General features: G+C 47.8%; 1 protein-coding gene across 1 annotated transcript in view; it reads left to right on the top strand.

The window, feature by feature from the left end:
- LOC149339401 (cell adhesion molecule Dscam1-like) overlaps positions 1-23,917 on the top strand; it is a 272,801-nt gene that overhangs the window by 243,927 nt on the left and 4,957 nt on the right. Inside the window, exons 25-35 of the mRNA XM_089548180.1 lie at positions 8,056-8,210; positions 9,006-9,023; positions 10,281-10,391; positions 16,343-16,618; positions 17,342-17,653; positions 18,327-18,491; positions 19,917-20,102; positions 20,710-20,798; positions 20,899-20,965; positions 22,592-22,747; positions 23,544-23,643. Of these exons, the coding sequence (XP_089404306.1) occupies positions 8,056-8,210; positions 9,006-9,023; positions 10,281-10,391; positions 16,343-16,618; positions 17,342-17,653; positions 18,327-18,491; positions 19,917-20,102; positions 20,710-20,798; positions 20,899-20,965; positions 22,592-22,747; positions 23,544-23,643 (1,635 nt within the window). The remainder of the gene's footprint in view (positions 1-8,055; positions 8,211-9,005; positions 9,024-10,280; positions 10,392-16,342; positions 16,619-17,341; positions 17,654-18,326; positions 18,492-19,916; positions 20,103-20,709; positions 20,799-20,898; positions 20,966-22,591; positions 22,748-23,543; positions 23,644-23,917) is intronic.

Below are 23,917 nucleotides of genomic sequence, written 5' to 3'. Positions count from 1 at the left end.
TGAATCTGCCCAATTCACCGTACTTAGTGTGCGCAGATGAGCAGCGCTAGAAGGTACACATGTTCGTGCTTCGGCCTAGATGCATGTTATTAAGAGGAGTCACACCCTTGGGCTTCGAAGAGTGACGACTAGCTAAGCAGGTCATATACGCGGACTTGCGGAGAAGAAACATCTCGGATAGGGCCAAACCAGTTTGCTGCCCTGCACTGGGGGAAAGGAATAGAGGGACAACAGCTAAGCTGCGTCCTACGCTGTCTTGACCTTCGGCCGCTGACAGAGATGAAGATTGTCTGGCGGTAGCCGTCGCGATCTACGGCTCTGAAGGCCTGCCAGGCACTGTCCATGGTTCTCGATCTGGAGGTCGTCGTGTCTTCGAGGTATAGGCTACGACTTTGCTGCCGCTTTGTTGCGCATGACGCAAAGTCGTTGCTTGCTCGAAACTCTTGATTTGTAACTCGGCTCTTTTTTTTTTTTTTTTGCGAAGAAATTAGAGCCAGTTGCAGCGGCAATACCGTTTCAGGGGTTAATGCCTTTCAATATGTGGTAGTGCTCCTCAAGATGCTTTTTAACGTCATAGCCGGAAACCTTTCCCACTGATTAGCGTAGATAAACTGACCAGAAGTCGGAACAACAACAATGCTGCTAAGTACATGATTCAATTTTCCGGCGCCGCGATGGCTCAGTGGTTAAGGTACCCAGCTGCTGACCCGAAAGACGCGGGTTGGATCCCGGCCGCGGCAGTCGAACTTCGATGGAGGCGAAATTCTAGAGGCCCATGTACTGTGCGATGTCAGTGCATGCTAAAGAACCCCAGGTGGTCGAAATTTCCGGAGCCCTTTACTACGGCGTCCCTCATAGCCTGAGTGACTTTGGGACGTTAAACCCCAATAAACTAATAAACTGATTCATTTTTCTAGAGCGCAGTAGTGATATGCTCAAGGTTTCACTGGCACCGTTGACGGTGCATTGTCCACTAGCAGCTGACGGTGTGATTTTGGAATTGCTTTGTACTCCCGCTTTGGTCGTACTTTGGAATCCCGAGCAGGAAGCGGCGTGGTGGGCGCTGTCATTACTCGAGGGCTGCCGCTGTCGGAAAGCTGCTACAGGCTGGAGACATAGTAGCAGGAAGGCACCGTCGAACACGAGTCTTTTGTCCCAGCGCATCTGCATTGAGCCATCTTCTGAGTGATAATCGAAAGGGTTGCTGAATGTTCTGAATGTAGAAGTTGAACACAAAAAGAAAGAAATGCAAGAGTCTGATCGCTGTTACACGGAAGTCGCTCGAGGTTGCACCACTGTCCATTCGGGGCTACAGAAAACTGTCGCAGTCCCTGGAGCGTCAGTGATTCGCGGCAAAAATAACACCTTGCCAATAACACTTCTTTCGCTCTCCAGGCGATCACAAAGCTTACGAGCGCTAGTACTGCCAGATCTTTATAGGGAAGAACACAAGCTGGCCGTCGAAGAATTCCTCGGTTATTCAAGCGCACGGCCTTAAACTTCCGCCACAGGATACAATGTAGACCATGCAGATGTTGTCATACCTTGACTACGCGTAATCCTGGCTCGGTGAACAGTTCGCCATTGAAAGCAACGAGGAAGTCGCCGTACGCTGCCATGTAGGTCGATACGAAGCGCTGTACAGTTCCCGGTATCTCTGCAGGGTTCTCTGGCAGGCGCGTGACGCGTAATTGACGACTACGGTACACTGTAGCAATGATCGCAGTTTCTCGGACAGCTGTATAGTCAACGAACGCTCATAAAAGAGGATTTAGAAGAGCGGATTCTTCGGCTGAATGGTTTATCTTTGCCTCAGAAGTCGTGTCTTCTCTTCATCCTTTTAAATTGCACTCGGTTTTATGTACTGCTCGTGGGACGCATGTTACCATGAGCGCTTTAAGATGCATTTGAGGTCAACACAGCCGAAAGATTAGAACACAACACGCGGGTCTCGCGGTCAGCACAAAACTGTTATTAGGGTTATAAGTAATCTCAAAACCTTTATCATACGCCGACATCGAAGCTCCGAAGGAGAACCATTTGGTTAAGTACAATTTTGCTACAAGGTGGACGCGGCAGTTTTCGTAGGTATTAAATTTGAATCCGAAATGGTTCCGGTCGGCTTCGGTCGAACTGCATTATGCCGTCAAGCTGCGCCACGCAAAAGGGCAGATGTTACCGCCTGTGGCTTTCGCGGCGTCATATGCCCGCGTAAGGCACCATCTTCGTGCACAAAATTTGGCTAAATCGTTCAAAAAAAAAAAAAAAATATCCGCCGCGGTAGCTCAGTGGTTATTGCGCTCGGCTGCTGACCCGAAAGACGCGGGTTCGATCCCGACCGCAATGGTCGAATTTCGACTAAGGTGAAATTCTATAGGCCCGTGTACTGAGCGGTGTCAGTGCACGTTAAAGAACCCCAGGTGGTCGAAATTTCCGGAGCTCTTCACTACGGCGTCCCTCGTAGCCTGAGTCACTTTGGGAAGTTAAACCCACATAAACCAAACCAAACCAAACCGTTCCAAAATACATGCGTTGTCAAAAAGCATGCAGGCAAAGCAGACCCTCCAGTGCACGTAACTAGTCCAAAAAAGCCAAATTTTGTCGAGTCACAGCCCCAAGGGTAATCGCGTTTTCGATATTCTGAAAACTGATATGGCTATTACTAAAGACTGGCTACAAATCTCTAATTGCAAACAGGCGCCTAACCCTCCTAGTTAAAGAGTTAATTATTAACAATTAGTTTGCCAGCTTACTACTTAAGACGATTCACTGGTTTTCCGCTGTCCGCCAGCACTAGTAATACTGTGCCGCAAAAACCATATTCTTACCCCAAAAAGCCTATTTTTGAAAATTTTTGAACGTCTTCTCTGAAACACCTGGCATCTGTACCGCTTGGGAAACACAAATATGCGCGCACATATTCTGCCATCGAATTGAGGTTTCGGTCCAGCTCAGTTTCTACGACCAGGCCTCTTTCTGTTGGCGAGGACTCAAAGTTTTACTGTTCACTGGCAGGCAATAAAATAATTCATGCCATTTCAAGCACCTTTTTTTTTAACCCTCCTGATTAAGCTGCGCCGCAAATAGAACTACAGCTAGCTGTGTGAACAACCCTTATAAAATTTTTTTACACAGTCTATAAACTGTCTGTAGACTTCTGTCTATAAAGTCTATAGACTCTCTATAAAAAATCCTAGAGAACTGTCTATAGGCAATACAAATGCTGTAGACAGTCTACAGTCAATCTATATTTATGGCCATACACTTTTAGTAGACTTTTGTCTATACAGAGTTTATAGACTAGGAATAGACAAAAATAAATATCTATAGGAAGGCAATAGAGTCTATAAGAAGTCTATAGGCTGTTCATAGATCATTTTTCTGAGGAAACAGGCGAGTAAGCTGTCACCGGACCGGTATACATTATCCTGTAGGAGGAAATTACTCCAGTGCTCTCAGATTTACTGTGTGAGCAGTCCAGCCTGACATTGTTAAAGATTCTCTAAAATCGTCCAGGTTTTAAACCGCGCATAGTGAAACGGGAGGTCCGTTTAATGACAGAAAAATGCGACGGCGAAATCTGTTTATTCTTTTTTTTTAAGCCGCCAGTTTGAAGCCCCGTTAAGCATAAGCGCTCATTTTATCTGCCTCATTTCAGTAACACATGATGGAAAACACGAGGCACGGCGGCCAGATCCTGGGCATTAAGACCTGCTGTTTCCTAGCCAGGCTTCATTAAAAGCCCATTACCTCGAAGAACTTTATGCATCTTGCGCTGTTAAGAACTTTCTCTGGGGCCTTTTTTTCGCCTGCGTTCGTGGCGGGCAAGATTTATAACATAGAGCCCATATTCTTGACGCTCTTGTTTTACATGTATTTAGGATTATTTTCACGAGTACGTGTTGGCCGCATAGGAGTCACAAGACTGTTAACTGGCGCTACTAGATCAAACATGCTTTTTAGCCTTCTCTACCAAATTACCTCCAACCTCTGTATTTTGTGTTTCAGTGTCGAAAGAATACACATTCTTTCGCCCTTGGACAAAATTGGACCAAAGTTTTGTAATGAAAAATGGGGTCTACAGCGAGCATAAAACTGAAATCAGTATCATAGGCGGACTCTCAATGGTCTTAGGAGCTCTTTTTATTGCTTAATTAGATACCCATGATTAAGGTTAAGACTTCTGATTAAATAAAGTATGTTATGCAGGTAAGCATTTTGTTTAAGCGCAAAGTTGTAGAACACCGCAAAAAACCTCAATGACGTCATTTTTGGTGTGACTAACCAGCTTTATTAAGAGCGTTAAGAAAATGTACAAAGCGCTCAAGCCATACGTGTGAGAACCGAAACGTTTTCGGCATAAGTGAGCTTTAAAACTCATTCCTAGTGGCGCACTTTTGCTGGTCGCTGTAATGATGCACCAGAGTAGGAGCCGCCGCAGTCGCTACTACTTTCAGCGAACAGTGCGCTTCTCAGTATTTCGTTAAATCTTCGGTCAGAAGAAACACTCCGTATAGGTGGATGTTCTATTACCTAATGCTAACGCTATTTCGCGTTTAAGCGTAAGCCTTCATACGCGCTTGCAACGTCACTGCAGCCAACTGCTGTCCGGCAGGCACCACGAATGGCGCGGCCGTCAGACACGCCTCTCTTGTTTCCACTTCCACTTCTCGAGTAACGTACACCGCCCTTTTCATCGTCCCATTCTGCGCGACTGTCCGCTTTGTTCCCGTCAGCGGTAGTTACGGCAGCCTGCGAGCGTTGTTTCTGCGTGCCATCACCCTCCCCAGTCTTCATTACCTTCCTCTCAGCGTCGCGCAGGGGCGCATCACCTATCCCGCGCCCTCTTCGTATCCTCACCTCGCTCAGAGCCCCACATCCGAGCCCCCTCTAAATGATGCCGAGAGCCGGTCGTTACCGGGAAACCTCCCGTAATCACACACACGCACACAGCGCGGTTCCATCCGAATCCTCAGCGATTCCCTCTCCTCCCGGTCCCATCCCTCTCTCCTCTTTCCTCTCCGGTCATCTCGTCGTGCCTTCGGATTGTCCGGCGAAGAAAGGAGACGCCCCTCCTCCCCCTCAAACCCGTTCCATTCCATTTCTGAGGTTCCGTCCGGCGTGAGAGACGGCCGCTGTCTTCGCCAACGATGAGTTCGGCCATTGCGACCGGCCGCAGGCGCAAACAGTGAAGCCTAGAGTTGACGGGACGCAGAGGGTGAGGAGGAGAGGGCAGCACCTTCCCTTTCACCCTCCCTCCCGCATTGTCCGGCAACGGCGAGCAGCGAACAAAAGAGCGGGCCCACGAGGCACCGAGCCCGAGGAGCGCGGCTCAAGCACTGGTCAAGCGAGCGGCTTTGCCACGATGGAAGGAAGCACCTTGAAGCGTTGCCTCTGCCACTGCCGACGCTACGGATTCCCCCTGTGTGCGCCAGGCCTAGGGCTGGAGCCGAAATCGAGCGCAGTCGGCGCCGTTTATTTCTCTCCAAATGGGCGCCCCGAAGCCTCTCTCCCTCAAAGGTGAGAGCGTAAAAAACGAGGCCCCGGCGCGCGTCTCCACCAATGAATGCCACAGATGCCCTCTGGCTGAAACATCTCTCCCCCTCCCCTCTTGCTCGTACTTTCCCTCTCCTACCCAGATACTGTGCAGTATCTGCGGAAGGGTCAGGGAAGGAAGAAGAATCGCGGTTATTTTGCAGCATCCTGCTGAGCCTCTGGGCTCCCTATACGCTCTCCCGTTTTTTTTCCTCGCTCGCTCCTTTTTTGGGAAGGACTGAAGGGCTTTTCGAGAGTGCGGCAGCCGGCTCCCGCTTGCGAGGGAGTGCCGCCGCCGAAAACGAGAAATGTATATCACTGGCTGCCATCCGGGGCAACCTCCGAGGGATCGCGGAAGGATTGTGCCAAATTAATCGGGCTGTTTCGAGAGTGGGGGGGGTCATTAATTAGTTCCTTTGATCTGACGCTTACTACCGCTGCGTACTGCTTACTACGGAAAGTTTTGAGTGCGTTTGTACTTTTCCCCGTCTGCGCCCTCTGTTTGTCGCTGGGAATGGCGCGATGCGAGAGCGACTATTCAAAAGCGGCCGAAAGAGTCCGGGATGATGCGCCTAAACAGAGCCGGAGTGACGGATTATAATTAGATTGCGTCGTGAAGTGAAGCGCGCGAAAGTTTCCCGGCTCACTCATTTTGTAGGCTTCGAACGATATGTCATCGGCTCCATATGTGTGCCAGAACAGGACGTTGGAGTCTTGGCACAAAGATATACAGCCGACAAGAACCACCTCTTCAATCGAGCGGAAATCTACACAGCTGCACTTATTGTGCCGCGCTTGGGCTTCACAGTTATTCCGCTTTCAGCTCCTGGTTTAAGGGGGGAGAGGCGGTGCTAATCTGCGAAGAAATACACAAAGGTCGGCCCAAGCTATAATTCTCTGGCCTGCTGCTATGGACTGGGGGAGAGGAGAAAGAGGGTTAGGGTAGGTGACGATGACAGAAGAGAGGAGCAAATATATGCAAACACATCGTCCGAAAACAACAGCGTGCACTAATACGACGGTGAAAAAACTAACTACCGCATTTTCCGGACTATAGTTCGCGGAATATACGTGTCTAAAAGCTGAAATTTTGCATGGTGCGGATTATCTATGGGTGCGGACTACACATGGCTTAATTTTTTTAAGAACTTTCGTCAGAGCTGAAGATGTAGCGTGGTTGTCAAAGTAAACAAAAAGCGTAGCCCGAATGCGCCTGCGAAATATTACTGTGCTAAATCAGATTGCGAAATCAGTTCCCATATGCAATCAACTTCGACATGCAAGCGAATGCTGCTCCTGATGGCGTCTTTTCTGTGCGCGGATTTGTCAGCACACGCGAAAAACATCGATGAATAATGCCATGGGGAAGTTGTCGTCAACGGATTAACGAAAGCCGGACTAGGAACAGCTGGAACCGATGCGTAGGATTCTTAAGTCGATGAAGACAGTGACGAACCGTTCGTATAATCTGACATGCTTGAGTTTCTTTATTCCGAAAGGCCAAGGAAAAGTGATTTTGACGGGTTTTAGAACTGACTTCTGTGCGGTCAATGAAAGGTCCGGAGTTTCTCGACGGTAAACTTTTTGTGTAGCATTGTAGGCTGCTTGTCGACAATCTCAAAAACCTATTTTGAGCCGAAGTTCGTCCCTGCAGACGAACCACTGGTGCGGACTATCTAAGCAAGAACTTTTTATTTTAAGCCAGAATTCGTCCCAGCATGCCCACTCCACACCTACACATGCGCGTATCTTTCCTCCTTTTTTGTATTTTTTTTTCACCTGAGTTCAGTATAGCCGATGAATAAAGGACATACTTTTTCTGTGCTGAGTAAGTCGATATGTGAAAAAAAAAAACTAACCTTACAGTCACCCTTCAGCGGGAAATTTCGTTCCCAAAATTGTATCCACTAACCCTCGACATTAGACTCAGCAGCTGATTTTTACGCCCGAAAACGTAAGTGTTTGGCGAAGCGGCATCCAGAATAGCCTGTCATATTCACGCATAGGGCTAAATGGTTAAATGATTGATCCATTAATTGATTCATTCATTGACTGACTGATTGATTCATTGCCTTTATTTGGGCTTGTTCGATTGATTTATTGATTGACCGATTGTTCGATTGATTGATTGATCGATCGATCCGATTGATTGATTGATTGATTGATTGATTGATTGATTGATTGATCGATTGATTGATCGATCGATTGATTGATCGATCGATCGATCGATCGATCGATCGATCGATGGATTGAGCGCTGGCCGCACTCAGTGCAAAAAAAGGTTACGTCATCTCGAAAGACTGGCTTCCCTCCATAACCGGAAAGGCCCATACCGATTTTAATGGTTCCGCCCTAAGTAATACGGCTTTTGCGTCTGCCGCTCACAGAGGTGTCCTGCGCGGTGACCTGACGTGTTTTGAGCGGCCTACGGAGGAGTGCGCAGAGGCCAGCACTGGGTGCAAAGGAGGGACCCGCACTTTACTGAGTCTGTCATTGCGTGACTGATGTGGCACTTTGCAGCTCCGGTCCACTGCGGGAGAGCGAGCGGGTTCGAGTGCTCCCCTCGGGCACGCTGCACATCGAGGCCGCCGAGCCGGGTGACGCCACAAACTACAGCTGCCACGCGCACAACCTGTACGGCAGGGATGCCGTCCACTACGCCGTCCAAGTACACCGTGAGTATCCCTCCTCCCTCTTCCTTTCTCTCCCTTTTATAACTTCATATTCGCACAGACGCTTACACAGCATTCATAGTTTTGTGTCGTTGGTTTTGTGAACGTGCATAGAAGAAGAATTATCGCGTAAGTCTTATGTGGCTGGCATCCTTGCCGCGCCCTAAAGCTAAGAGGCGCCCCCTACACCTAATGGCATTTCGTGAACTGACAACATGGTCCTCTTCTTCCATTCGCGCGATAGAATGGTATCATTAGGAAACACCACATGGAAAGGCAGCTACATATTCACGCCTAGAACCATATCTTGTGATCTTAAACCACTGAGCGTGTTGAGCTCTCTCTGTCGCGACGATTCGCTACAAAATTCGCTCTGTAATGGTAAAATGATAAGTATACCACACTTTATCAACAGCATTCCTTCTGAATTATAATTTATCGCATGTGCGCAACCTAACGATACTTGTTCTATACATCATATTACGGATCGTCACGTTTTTTTTTTCTATTTGTTGAATCTTCGATAGTAAATACTGCGTTCCGGTACTGATGAAACAAAAAGAAGAATGTTACTCATCTAGCTCTTTAGATTGCCCTGCGACGGTATAAGACAATCGGAGGCTGCTTTTTGTGAATTATAGTTGCTTTCTTTTTATCTACAAATTGCAAAAAAAAAATTATAGCCACATGTGTTTTGATTTTTTTTTTCTCTACGCGCGTATTACATTCGTTTTGTCAAAAATCTCAAAGCGATTGTCGTGTCTCTAATCTCTCTTTTTGGTTTCCTTTCTCTCGCAGTGAACATATCTCAAAAATGTAAGTAACCTACAAAAATCCTAGTCAACGTGCGGGTGTAACGATAACGGTCCAGTGCTAGACAGAAAAATAAGAATTTCCTTTTAAATGGCATGAAAAAAAAATTGAAAAATTCTAAACCTATAATGCTGACTAAGCATTACAGTAACTTATTTGCATAACATGCATAACTCGTAACGTTTTTTTTTTTCTGCAGATTGCTTAAAGGCCTTAAAGACTAACAAAACGTGAAAGATAAGGCCAAGACACACGTACAGTGGTGAGCAGCCTTGACTAGAGCGCTTGAGCAGTGCGCACTTGGTAACAAAAACCGAAATTAGAGAGCAGCCCCTCATTACAGGGCAAGGTTTTCGTGCCTGCTTTGTTTACGAGGCTATCTGGCGCTAATTCCGTGCAAGCGTTGCAGCTGGACCCTAGAGGCTGCCACAAAATCTGGATTTGTTTGCAAGGAAGTGCACCGCCCGAGCGCTCTAGACAAGGCTGCTCACCACTGTACGCCACCTATAGCGTGCGTTATTATAGTGGTTTGGGCAAATATATTGCACGTCATCAGTTCAACACGAGAAAACTCAAAACTATATTGGATTAGCCTCCAGTCGCTCGCTTCGTCTACTTGCTCGCTTGGAGACCCGATAGATCATTCAGCGTGCTATATTGATTAGCTTATGGTTGTCCTAACTGAGCCTCAACTCAAAGGGCATCAGTTGGAGAACACATGACCACAGAAAATTTCAGAGCAACATCAACTGGCAAAAAAGTAATATTTTGCGGGCGAAAATAAATTTAATGGCAAAAACACAAAGAAAGCTCTTAGTTGCCTTCGTACAAGTAGCAATGATCATCATTTTACTGTTGCGAAAACAAGCAAAAACAAAATTTTAGAAACTGTTCACTAGAGAAATGCGCATGCTTCGCAATTAAAATTTATTTTCTTCGTTTCACACATATTTTTTCTTTTTCTGAATTAGTAAAAATTTTGCTTTAAGTGCGCACATTATTTCAGCTTTAATTTCAGTTATCATGACTAAATACAATTTGTATTTTTTTACGCAGCATTCAGAAGCGCGCCTTGACAGTGCAGCTTGAGCCTGCTTGAGGCCTTCTTAGTACGGTCTGTACCCAATAACAAAACTCCCAGCATTGCACTAATACCACGAAATCTCCAGACATCACCTCACATGGGAAATTACGCGTCGAGGTACCCCCTGAACCGCGCCTGGACAAATAAATAACGCCGCGTTCCAATATCCCGCCCAGCTCCCCAGAGGCCTGCTTCTGTGAGCGTGTTGTCTACAACGTCGAACAGCATCACCCTGGGCTGGCTGAAGAGGAACACCGCCAACGGAGTGAACGCGCCCAAAGTCAAAGGTATGCTTCCTCCTTCGATCGCTTGAATCACAGCGCCGACATCGCCGCTTTTTTTTTTTTTTTCGACGGCCACACATTCGTCGTTTTTTTTTTTTTTTTTTTGACGGCCACGCTTTCTACTTTTGCGAGTGTCCGTTTCAGAAAATAACTCAAAACATTCGAAGTACTTAATTCAAGTTCAGTCAAGAAGGGCGACTCAGCGAGGCGGACGAAAGAATCGAAAACAAATCGCCGTGCTTTCGATTCGACCGGATGTGGGCCCGAAGCGTCCACAAAGAGCTTCTGCATTTTACTCACGCGTTGCAAAGTGAATTGTTTGGGGGAAGAGGGTGGGGAGGGGGGGGGGGGGGGGCAACAAAACAACAGCAACAAATATAGCACGCTCTCTTTCAGTCTGAATTCACTTTCATTGTTATTCCCTGCACGCGATGTGTTTGTCAGACGAAGACTATGCAAGACATATGCGGTGAAGGATAAGAGACTCACACACAAAAAAAAAGACAGAACGTGATCCGAACATCACGCGCACAAAGGTGGGTCTGAGCCGAAAGATTCCCGTGCCTGTAACATCTCGCTTTCGTTGGAAACCTTTGATGTCGTCTACAGATCAGCCCGGGACGCCTCAGTGAAGAAGAGAAGAGGTAATTGAATCTGGGGAGGCCGGGCACTCGTCGTTCATTTCAGATTTCAACGCTCCAGTGCGCCTGCATATTCCCCACGTGAAGGCGCGTGCGGGAGCAGTGGTGCACAATTCGCCGGGTAAGAACCAACCCACCCGCGAAATCAAAAACTGAAAGGAGAGAATATGTAAATATCCGGGAGCAGCAGGCAACATATATCGGTTGTCGAGGGGACATATAATGCAACTTCGATTGGGATGATCAGAGAAGAGCGTATGAAAGTGAGAAAAGATGAAAAGTCGAATTTCTGTGGCACCTTGGTGCCAAGTCGAAGCATCTAAAAAAAAAAATTACAGAAGCAGCGCTATTTTTAGCTCTCGTCGGGAGAAATGTCAAGTGTCAAAAAGAGGAGAGAAATGTATCTACTAATATAAAGACGAGATTTCCAGCTTCTCAGAAATGCATGCATAAGAAGGTTAAACATCCGGTTAGGGCATCCAAGCAGGATTAGCTAGACGCCAAAAAAATAGTTTAACAATTCTATATAGAATTCCGAAGGCTTTCGTCGTTTGGTCGTTCGAGAGCACTTTTAGTTAGCCAGCATTTTAAAGGACGTCAGCGAAAGATATGTTTGCCGGTCGCGGTCATAGAAAGCATACAGTCGTGACGGTTTGTTTGGCATCTTTTCGAGCCTCTTTGCTGCAACGCTGAAGAAGATAAAAACTATTCCAGAATTAAAATTCGCATATGTGATTTCGTCTTGAATTAATCGCAGCGTGTCTATAGTCAGCAAGCGTGCGTGCGTGTGCGTGTGCGTGTGTGTGCGCGTGTGCGCGTGAGTGTGTGTGTGTGTGTGTGTGTGTGTGTGTGTGTGTGTGTGTGTGTGTGTGTGTGTGTGTGTGTGTGTGTGTGTGTGTGTGTGTGTGTGTGTGTGTGTGTGTGTGTGTGTGTGTGTGTGTGTGTGTGTGTGTGTGTGTGTGTGTGTGTGTGTGTGTGTGTGTGTGTGTGTGTGTGTGTGTGTGTGTGTGTGTGTGTGTGTGTGTGTGTGTGTGTGTGTGTGTGTGTGTGTGTGTGTGCGTGCAACAGACGCTTGTTGACTATAGAAACACTGCGATTAATTCAGGACGAAATCGCATATGCGAGTTTTAATTCTGGAATAGTTTATATCTTCTCTTTATCTTCCAGGTGGTCGACATTTCCGGGGCCCTCCCCTGCGACGTCCCCATAGCCTGAGTCGTTTTGGGACGTTAAGCGTCCTACACCCTTATATACAACATAAAAGCATACATAAATAAAAATGTATATGCATAAAGCCTATATATGTATAGATGCATAGAGCATATATACGTATGTTTTATGCATACATAAAGCATACATATATACATAAACAAGAAAGCAGGTGGATTGAAGCACGCTGAAAGAACGAACAACTTTAATACCAACGTTTCGAACAAGGTACGGTCTTCGACGACCCACCTGCTTATATCTACATATATATGTAAATAAAAAAGCCTAGAAGGCCGGATTAATCAGAATAAAAGTCTGTTGGCAAGCAGCGAAAAAAAGAGGGATGGAAAAAGGAATATAAAGGGTGATGCGAGCACGCATGCTGTAAAGTGTGTCACGCTGTTAGGGCCGGCCACACAGGCGCCCCCGCACACCTGAGTTACCGCGGCGGCGCTCGAAAGTAGACAAGCGACGGCGAGGCATTCCCGCGTCGCACAGCGAAAACAAGTGAAAAGCAAGAGATCCGGAAAAGGCATTCGGTGCATGCGTCGCCTTCTCCGAGACGAGCGAAGGCGTACCCGCATCGGGAACACCAAGAGGCGCGCTGAGGGGCCCTCCTGCGAGCGTCGAACGCTGCGCGCCGCGAAAAGAGGAGACAAAGAAGGAAGAAGGACGGAAGCTTGCAAGCAGCACTCAAGATTGAAAAGTAAGGGGCGTGCGCGAGGCGAGGACAGGGGGAAGGGACGGGATAAAGGGGGAGAACGGGGGAGAACGGGGAGGCGAATAGGGAAGGCAGGGAAAGATGGAACAGTGGCAGCTGCGTGCGCGACCAGAACGTTACGCCAAGATGCGGCCGCGACGCACGTGGTGCGACGATTTCCCGGCGGTAGAAGGAAAGAGAGAGAACAGAAAAAGGAGAAGGAGGATAAAGGCTTCGCGAAGGGATCCAAGCAGCGGAGGCGAAGCGAGGAGGAGAAAGAAAGGAAATAATGAAACGACAAGTGCAGAGAAAACGAAAAGAAGACGGCGAGAAGAGATGAAAGAAGGGCGCCTCGATTCGAGGCCTAGGGAAGAAGGGAAAGCCAGCGAACGTCTGAGTGGAAACCTGCGGGCGGAGATCGACGGGCGCCGGCAAGCAACGGAGACAGCGGTGCGAATGAACGACAACGAAGAAAACTTCCGAAAAGAAAGAAACAAGAACGCGCATAAACAGAAGCAAGACGGTGGGGAGGATGGGAAGAAAAGGAAAGAACGAATGTCCAGCCGCCAAATAAATATGGGTTCATCGATTCCAGCCGGCGCGCGGGGTGGCGGTCTGAAATGCGGGGAGAGACGGAACAGCTGAAAAAAGGGGCTGAAGAAAAATTGCTTCGTGTAAACAGAAATCCAAAAAGACAGAAGGGAGAGTGGCAAGCGCAATACGTTCCGGGGCGCCGAAAATAACGCGAGTTTGACAGAAAATGGCATAAAATACGATTTTGATTTCTCGGTGCGCGGGGAACGGCCGAGATGTGGAAACGAAGGGGAGGGAGGTGTGTGGGGTGTGTGTGCGTGTGGAGGGGTGGCGGGGGCTCGGGTAAGGTGCCTAAGCAGACTTTCCAAGAAAGCCAGCGAAAAACTTTTTCAACTTTGTCTCTCTTTCTTTCTCTCTCGCGAGTGAGACTCAACACTGTTTTTGTTTTCCGGCAGAAGCTTCTCTCGCCTTGCTACATACACGCCACGCCCTGCTGCTCTCTTTGCAAATCGCGGCACGCCGCTCACTTCTTGCTTGTGCTCGGGCCAGCCTGAGCCTGCGAAAGAACGCGCACGCACAAACTAGTCTTTCGGCCGTGCGCGCCCTGCGTCTTTCCTGCTGTTCGCGCACTTCGAAACGGGATAACAGGTCCGGCCATTACGGAGTCACATCGGGGTTTGTAAACAAACGGCGAAAACCGATTTGCAGCGCGTGAGAGAAAACGAAAGAGAAAAGGCTTTCCCTCAATGCTTTCAGAAACAAAAGCGAAACCTGAGCAAAACTTTTGCGCCAGGAAATCCAGTTCCCCAACGTTCGCAGCCTTCGCTGCACCGAATCGCCACGTTTCGACATAATCATACGCGCCCGGTGTGAAAGCCGCATTTTTGCTTATCGCTGGCGTTACTCCCAGCGTCTATTTTCGCTGTCGAGTCAACACCTGACGCCAACACAACTTCGCCTCTGAATGGACGCCAAATTATTACTTGTCAAGAGAGTGGCGTATATATTGTTACTTCTCAAAATAGAAATGTGAAACGAACGGTAAAAAAATAACTCCGCTCAGAATATGCCAGCAGAAAGGAAAGGGGGGGGGGGGGGTAAATTTTTTTTAAGTCAAAGAAAACGCGCATTGGACGCTGTTTCGATATCTCAGTGGTGCCACAAGATTCAAAATATATAGATACAAATGTGCACCAGGTATTGTCCTGGCGACAAAATTCTCGCAGTTTGTCACGCCTAGTTTAATATAGACTAACAGCCCTGTGATCGGAGTCCGGCAATAAAACAAATGTGTCTAAATTTCATCGCCTCCAAGGGAATGTCATTGTACTTTCTTCAGCTTTTCAAAGGGAAGGCAATTGACACTGACAGCTGCTGCCCAATAGGCGCTTCGAATCTTCGCATTTTATTTGCGCGTGGTGCTTCCAACTGAAAGGAATCATTTCGGCTGTCAGTTTATTCCCAGACACGTCAAACCTTCAGCTTTCCTATGCCTCTCTCTTTTACGCTAAGTGTGAGAAAATGATGAAATAGTTAACAATGAAATGTGCGAGTGAATTTTTGTTGGTAAATAGTTTATTTAATGCCTAGATAGCAACTGATGTCACTGACGCACTTTGTCATGAATCGACTCGCCGTTGCTTTCATGATTGGCATTTAGTGTTACTACTGTCAGTGTTTTTCGACAGAAAGCAACCCCGCGTTGATGATTTCCTGCGGGCATAGCGTCACGAGAGGGAAACAACGCGCAATTCGTTCGATGAGTGCGAAATCCGCGACAAAAATAAACTAATTTCATGTAAGTTAACAGCTCGCTGTGGAATCTTGGCATAGCTGTGTGTTTGCTACGCAGTGCTGTCTGATTTTCGTAAAGTTGTTGCGGTCTTTGCAGCTTTTTTTGAAAGGAAGACAAAAGAGACGTTACTTAGCAATGCACTGAAAACGCTTTTGTCCCCCAATAAGCACTAGGCTATGGCATGTATGAAAAGGAACATTTTGAATTGCATTGCGGCTTCCTAAGGTAGAGCATACTTCGTGCCCCGGCGCACTCTGTACTGCAAACATTTAGCACAGTATCGCAGTCGCTTTCTGGCCTGCCTGTAAAGTTCATGTCATAATATGCGCAGCCAAGCCGCGGCACTATGGGATGGAACTCAAAAGCTACAGCTGTGTTGCCTGCGCTAGTTGCTGCTGTGTAGCATATACCTCCATTAAACTAAGAGGTGCTCGCTAGTGACCAATACTTTTTTTTTTTTTTTGCTGCGACAGCAACATCACGGACATTCCAGAGTGGGCGTGTTACGCGAAGGAGTGAAGCCATTACCCACCCAACTCCAGTCTACATCCACTAGAAACTCGCAGCATCGGAATGATACAGTGACGACGAAATCAAATTCAAAGACACAATAAGAAGGCGGCCAATGTAATGCGAAAGACAAAAGCCCCCTGCTGTCGCAGCTTGGCCCGTATAAGTTCGTATAGTCGGTAGCCAATTTTCTTTTTATCTTAACACTAGCTCCAACTCGTATTGTTCTGCAGTCACGGTTACTCAGGCTTATCCTCAATTCCAGTGATGTTCTCCCGCACTTTCTTTAGAACTCCACTCTCCACTCACGTTCACAGTCCCGTCTATTAACATCTATCAGCACTAGCTTCAAGCAGCCATACCTGCAATGCTCGCCGATGATACAGATAGAAACCTCGGCGACTCTTTGGGAGATCACATGTTATTCGAGATTTTGAGTGATTTAAGAAGTTGAGCAGCACTGCGAATGCGTTGGTCAGGCTAGTTATGCTCAGCGCACTTAAGTAGTCTCGCCAGGTCACGGTGCAAACACTGTATACTGGATATGCGCGTGTGTTCCATCCAGAGTACGAGGTGCACTACAAGAGACAGCAGGGCTCGTGGGACCTGGTGCGCGTGTCTCCTCCACCCTCGGCGCCGAGGTCAGACGGTGCTGCTCCCAGAGGCGCCCCCGCGCCCTCTCCCGGACCGGCCACAGCAGCCTGGGTCAACGGCACCTGGCTGAGCCACGAGCTCACCGGCCTGTTCTGCGGAACGCAGTACCACATCTACATCGTGGCTGTGGCCGACAGGGGACGCAGCGAGCCGAGCGACACCGTGTTCGCCAGGACACAGGGAGGAGGTATGCGCACACAGAGCCCTCGAGGCCACATCCAGCGCGGAGGAAGAGAGTTGCCTCTAGGACCCCCAGCTCAATGCCTCCTGCTAGGAAATCAGTCCTAACACGAATATGCACGAGTCAGTGGTTCATTACAATTTCTCGTTCATTCACACAAGTCCAGACACATACACTGAATTTGTTGGCTTGTTGAGCTCCCCGCCCTCTGCTTGTGGTCGGGTTATGACATGACTGGGGCATGATTTAGGACGCGAATACTTCACAGTCAAGCTTTTGCTGGCGCCTTGTACAAAGGTTCCCGTCGACTCCCCCCTTCCTTCCATTGCATTAGCAAGAGAAGTGCATGATGATCCACCGCGGTAGCTCAGTTGTCTTTGACGATCGCTACTAAGCACGATGTCACAGGTTCGATTCCCGGCCACAGCGGCTGAATTTCGTTGGAGGCAAAATGCGAAAGCCTTCATTCCCTGATATATGGGTATACGCTACACGGCCCCTGTTCATCGAAGTTGGTCCTGAGCCCTCCATTACGACGTGGCTTCTTCGGATCATTTGGAAGGTAAAAATCTATCAGGATTCACCCTTGCACTTCTTAACAAATACAAAGTGCACAGAGTGAGCTCGACAACATCGCTAAAGCTCTGCCGCAGCTCCGGCCTAGTGTACGCACGATGCACGGCAGGTCCCCTTATGACCGCGTACCCTGGGACGGGTGGGAACACGCAGTGCCGGCGTCGCCCAAGCAGGAGGCGTTCGTGTCGCCCAACGCCAGTTCGCTGACCCTGCGGCCGGGCGCTTGGGCACCCGGTGCGGCAGCGTGCCCGGTCTCGCATCTGGCCGTCGAGTACCGGGCCCGCGACGCCACGGGGCCCTGGCTGGTGGCCTCGCGGGCCCTGCAGCCCCGCGAGGGGCCCATGACGCTGCACCACCTGCGCCCGGACACCTGGTACAGCCTGCGCGTCACGGCCCACACCGAGGCCGGTCCAGCCGTGGCCGAGTACACCATCCGCACACTGCCGGCATCCGCTACGCTCGCAGGTGAGCTTCAGTGGAACACCGCTGCGGGCGAGGTGTTAATGTCGCTATACGGAAGTGCACTGGATTTCAAAGTGATAACTTGCATGGAACAGTACCCGAGCCATGCCTTCGCGGGGAAGTTCGTGTTCCAGCTGCTCTACTGGGTTTAAGCAGTGAGAAATACTGCCTCGTCGCTTCACAAAGCTATAGGAACGTAAGGTCAGTCACGTGACTCGTCCCCGCTGTGGTGCTATATATCACAGATGAATTAACTTGTAACTCCTATAAAGCGCAGCGTACTACATATAACACATACCGGTCCAACTTCTATCGGTGCAACTGACACCAATGCAACCACACATGTATTCCTGCTGTTGTGATTTGTGACAGCATTGCGTCCAATCAATGAGCATAGCAGTACTGAAATTAAACGCGCGTGAGCAAATGAGTTTGACGTGCTATGTTTATTGTTCCTAAGACCGTGCGCACCGCTCTTTCTCTCTTTCTGTCACGCACGCAGACGCGCACGCACGCACGCACGCACGCACACACACACACACACACACACACACGCGCGCACACGCACACGCGCGCGCGCGCGCGCGCACACACTCTCTTTCTTCGAATTTGAAGATGTTTCTTCACCCCTTCCCCGCCCAGCCATTCTTGATCTCATATATGACGCTTGGCGCAGGCACCGTCCTTCCCGAGCTGATGGCGGTGAACGGTGCGGACGGCGACCTGCCGCTGCTGGTGCCCATCGCCACCTCGCTCAGCCTGGCCCTGGCCGCAGCCGCGCTGGTGCTGGGCTACGTGTGCTGCCGAAGGCGCGCGGAGCCCGCTTTCCCCAAGGAGAACGGTGAGCCCTAGTAGCTATACACCCCTTGCACCTCTCCCCCCCAGCACACATCGAAAGGTGCAAAGACTCAGACTGTTGTCCTTTGAGGAATTTCTTTTTCAGCTTCTCATAGTGAATGTGTCATGACTGCGACACCAAAACAGAAACGTGAGCTTTTACCAACGGGCTTTCTCTTCGAAAACGCACAACCTTCGCTACAAGCAGGCCAGCATTCTAGTGAGCTGGGCATAAACGCACTATCGTTAGTAATGATTCGGTTATCAGCCAGTATAAAATTGCCACGTTCACGCTACTTATGTCAATGTCACGCACCTAATTGATCGACGCCTTTCCTCTTAACGTTAGGACGTACTGTTACCGAACTTCGACATGAGTCGTAGCTGGCATAGAGCTACCATAGGCGTGACATAGGTAGTAGAAGTGCTGCCGAAAGCTTCGTTTGTCACCGCCGGTGTAAAAAAATTAAGTCCCCCACTCCCTTCACTCTCATAGAAGCATCCACTCTTAGGAATCGGTCAAGCTCATCTGGATTACGCGAGCACGGACGGCATATTCTCGGCAAAGCCAACTCATCGACTCGTCTGGGTAACCCTCTCATTGGCAAACATTTGAAGAATGCAAAAGTCACCGAAACTAAGGAAAACAAACGGGTTTGTGTGTGACGGCGATTATAAAGTAGAAGAAAAACACATGCCGCCAGTGGGATCAGAACCCATGACCTCCGTGTGTAGCGCACGGTGCCCTATCAACTGTGCTAAGGCGGCAGCTGCCCATCCTTATACTTTCACTGTATTCGTGTAACCCAGCCTTGAGAGTTTTTATCAAAGCGGCGGAGGTACACCTGGATCGCATTGGCGCCATGTTTTTTCTTCTGCTTTCAAGTTCATTATCGTGTGAAAATTATAACATTACTGATTATCATTCATCAACACCACAAATAAAAAGCACACATCCTCCTACGCTTTACTTGGTTTCCGCTACTGTTGGCTTCCTTCAGTTGTATGTTATAACTTATAACAAGCCCCTCGCGTCATTACCCTTGTCTGCTCAACTCTCGTTGGCAAGAATGAGAGCACAGCACTTTACTGTTACGACCTACTACGCCTACATTGCTAACCCTAAAGGAAGTGCCTTGTGCAGCTACTGCCGTGAAAACAAAGCAATCCGCAGCAAGGTTCTCGTTTTCTCATATTCCCCTAGCTTTGATGCAACCTAACCACCCTTTTCCTGAGCGCAGCGAGTGCTTTTCCTTCACACAACTCTTTATGGTGTGAAGCACGCTTTACAGGACACATCCAGTGACGGTATTCAAACTCCACTGGCTCTTCGTGGACGACGATAAACTTACGTCACGACCTTGTAGATATCAACTGAAAAATTCTTGCCACTAATTTTCTCCCCCCCCCCCCCCCCCCCGCCCGGCAGAGAATCACACGGTGGGCGGCCGTTGCGCCAGCAGCGACGCCCTGGCCGAGTCGGCGCTGGTGAAGCGCTCCAGCCTTGACAATGTCCTCTCGACGCTCACGTCGGCGTCCGGCCGCCAGGGCTCGTCCTACCTGGCTTCGCCTGCGCGCCACTCTGTGGTGGCGCCCGCCGCCACACCCACGCAAGGTAGGCAGGCAGCAGCCGCGACCGGATAGCTCTTCGGTACCCGTTATTATTAGTGCGAGACCACTATTCCGATGAGTAAATCTCGAATAAGATATTGCGATGTTTGTGGGTTTGTGCCAAGTGAAACAAACAAACAAAAATAAACGAAATAAATATACGCACCTGGCATTCGAACCCACGACGTCGCGAGCACGTCAGCTTCGCAGGATGCTGCGCGAGAGCACTAGGCTATCGCTGCACATCGTTGGCTTCATCAACTTCCATCTGCGGCGCGAAGACACAGAGAATTATGTCTTCGGTGTCGTTCGTGCAGTTCTGTTTTCGCACGTTAATAGAATTGATTGATCGATCGATTGATTGATTGATTGATCGATCGATCCCCAGAGTGAGAAGCTTACTAAATTATTTTACACAAAACATATTGCGAATATTAAGCGACTGAGATAATGAACGCGTGCGCGGATGCACGATAACTAGCAGCTAGCATACGGCTGTCACTGGGTTCTTCAAAACTTTCACAGAGGTTACCTATCGCCTGTATTACCTACCAGCACTTAACTGCCTACTGTCTTCGTTACGCTATACCACGCATTCTTTTTGTTTACAGGTTCCATTGACGACATATCAGGTTATGCACAATTTCCCGAAACTCAAGTGAAGTCCAGCAATAGCAGAGTAGTACTCAAAAAGACGCAGGTAAGCCATTCAGTACTGAGAAGAAACGTTTTCATTAAGTATATTGGGTTATGTCGCAGCAAAATCATTCATGTTTGTTCCTTTTTTTTTTTTTTTGCAGGAGCAACCTGTTGCAAACACTAGGATAAAAAGGCCCTTCTCAATACAAAAGCTAGCCAGTAATGATGGTGAGTGAAAAATTCTAAGCAAATCAGTGGCCTTCGAGCCAAGAGGCATGAATTGTGCGTAACACTGAAGAAAATACTACCTGAATTTCGAAACTTCTCGTCCTGACGAAATATCTAAAGACAGAAGGCAGCCCGATGAGCTGTCAAAAACAGAAAGAAACCATACAAATCGCGAAATCTTAAGTTTCTAAGATTGTATAGTGAAAAGGCTAAAATAAGGCGTTTACGCTGGACGGTCCTACAACTGCAACATAACACTAGTACTGTGTTTCAAAAAATCTTTAATCGGGGGCAGTTTAAATGATGACAGTGCATTACACTTCAGCAAAATAAGTGGCCGCCGCAACTACGTTTTGAAAAACTAGTGACTCAAACTTTTCAGTCGGCGAATACAGACCTGTGCTCATTATTAACTTGAGGCGAGACTTTGAAGTGACACTGACACTATTAGGTCCAAAAAGTTATTGAATACAGCTAATGAAAAGAGCCATAAATTGCGTCAGTGGACAACGGTGTAAAAAACGAACATGAAATAAACTCTGTTATTTCTACATTTTGTTTGTCAGGCAATTTTGCCATTTTTAAGATGATGCTAGTAGCATATTTCGTAAGAAAAAAAAGCACGGTGTTCGTTTATGCGTACATTAAATATGAGCTTTGCGAAGACTTGAAATAAGGGCTTTGACTTGGATATAATTCTTGTCATCTCGTTCAGCCCCACTGTGTGACTATGTTTCAATATACCAGGCAAAAAAAAAAGAACAAAGGCGCACTGACATGTGTGTTTAGTTGCAGCCGAAGTGGATACTGTAGGTTGCACTGTAAATTCATTCTCAGTTACAAGTTGTAGGCTGTCGAGAGGAAGGTAAACAACAAGTGAAGTGCATTTCTAAAAAAATATATATTTTAAGTATGCGCAGTAGCCTAACAACACGAATAAAGGTCGAGAAAAAAGACGCGCACCCATCTCTTCTCTAACGGTGGTTGGGAGCGAGGTACTAGCCAAAGGGAGAAAAAAAAGGTATGCGTGGAGGGGGGGGGGGGGGGGGGAAGTAATATAAAGATAGTTTTCTGGTGTATTTCATTTAAATAAAACATCATTGCATCAAACAATACAAGGTTTTGAAATAAAATTTTATCCACATAAAACTGACAGTTTGTGCTTGTTTTGCTAGGCGAAGGCCGTCGACAGTGGCAAATATTTCTATTTGAGAGCTCTGCTGTATATATCTACGAACCTCACTGAATGCGTTATTCACGATGCAGCCCACGGCCTCATCATTTTCATCCATCGTAAGCATGCACATGGAAAAAAATTGAACTTCATAAATAAGTCAGTCTGGGCAACGTATAGCTTTACTGATATAGTACTGTATCTAAGCCTGTCGCTAGCCAGTTTAATCAATGCCTGTGTCAAAAACACTATGAAATAACAGTAACTAGGCGAAATCTAGCCATCAGTAAACAGCGATGTAGAACCATGATTCGGCACTTAAATGCATTCTGTAGTATATGTATGCAATACATTTCAAAAGCAATTATATTCGTATATCCGCTGCTACGTCCCCCAGCAAGTAAGAATACCTGCACAGTATCCAAAGTTCACTCTCTTTTTGGGCTCTACAGATGCACAAAGGAGAGACAAGGGCGCTGAAGCTCACACCCCAACAGCACAGTTCAACCACTACGACAACCCGAAGGCGGCAAAAGCGGGCTGTCCCAAGAATTGGCAGCACACGGGCGAAAAAGGCAGTCGACCTTACGTGATACCTCAAGAAAACAGTGAGCACAACGTGAATTTGTCATTTCCTTTGTTGTTTTCATGATGCTAACCTAAATAGCAACAAACACATTAGGTCGGGGAAATCGAACAGCTCCCGGTTAACTGAAACTGTAGGTTAGGAAGTAAATCAAAGGCCTTTGAGCTTTGTAAGCTTCGAGAGAGCTTTTCATACGTGGTCATGTGTGGAAGCCAACCCGGCAGCCACGAGTTAGCGATGGGAAGATGGCATCAAGAAGCCGAAGAATCCAATGTTATCCAGCCAGCAGGACTTTGGTAGTTCTGTATTGTGCAAGCAAGACCTCACATATTAAATGCAGCCAGAAGTTCTCAGTGCTGATATAAAAGGCATGTGTTCACGTTGAACTGTCATCATGACGTCCACCATACTGATGCCAATGACGCACTCAACGAATAAATACATAAAACAAATGGGGAAGTCCATTGCCTCATACTGACTAGAAAATATATTGTTTCTTAAATTTTAGACATAAAATGATGTAAATCCGGCATGTGTACGTACGTTGTACGTGCCCTTGCACAACGAAAAGGAGACAAACTAACATTTTTTTTCACGGCCAGAAAAGTACACATACATAAGTAAAGGAGATGCCACACAATGATAAATTAATACTGCGAGAGAAGGTGGTGGCGACGGTAGCAACTTTCATCTGAAAAAAAAATATTAATACAGAAGGTAATCAAGGGTGTGCGAGAGTGCGTGCTCACTGTTCCGAGTATACAGTGGATGCGCCGTGGCATAATCGAGGATTTTATCTGTCCCTTCGACACATGCAGAGTCCACGCTGGAAATGGAGACTGAAGGGGATGAGTCGCCACGGTGGTCGCGGTCGCGAAGAAGCAACAGCAACTTCATTAACTCAGGGTCCACCATGATGTGAGTGCAAACTTCCCGCTGAAACAATCCGTCGCATGTGCCATGCCTACGGCCCTTTCCTTCTTTTCCTCTCTACCACTAAGGTGCAATTCAAGTATTCGAAGCACGCTGTACTGAAGTCATTACGAGGCACTGTCGATAACTTCTCATAAATGCTGCGCTGCTTAGTTGTACACGGACAAAGAAACTGGACAAACACTGAGGTTAAGCGCAGTCGATAACTTACTCAGCAATAATCGGCCGAACAAAAAGGCTCTGCAGAGTCGGTGCTCTT

This window comes from Amblyomma mixtum, chromosome 6 (assembly GCF_055824585.1).
Source record: "Amblyomma mixtum isolate Tamu chromosome 6, ASM5582458v1, whole genome shotgun sequence".
Lineage (NCBI taxonomy): Eukaryota > Metazoa > Arthropoda > Arachnida > Ixodida > Ixodidae > Amblyomma > Amblyomma mixtum.
Note: the sequence above shows the minus strand (reverse complement) of the source record. Positions and strands in the feature narration are given on the sequence as shown.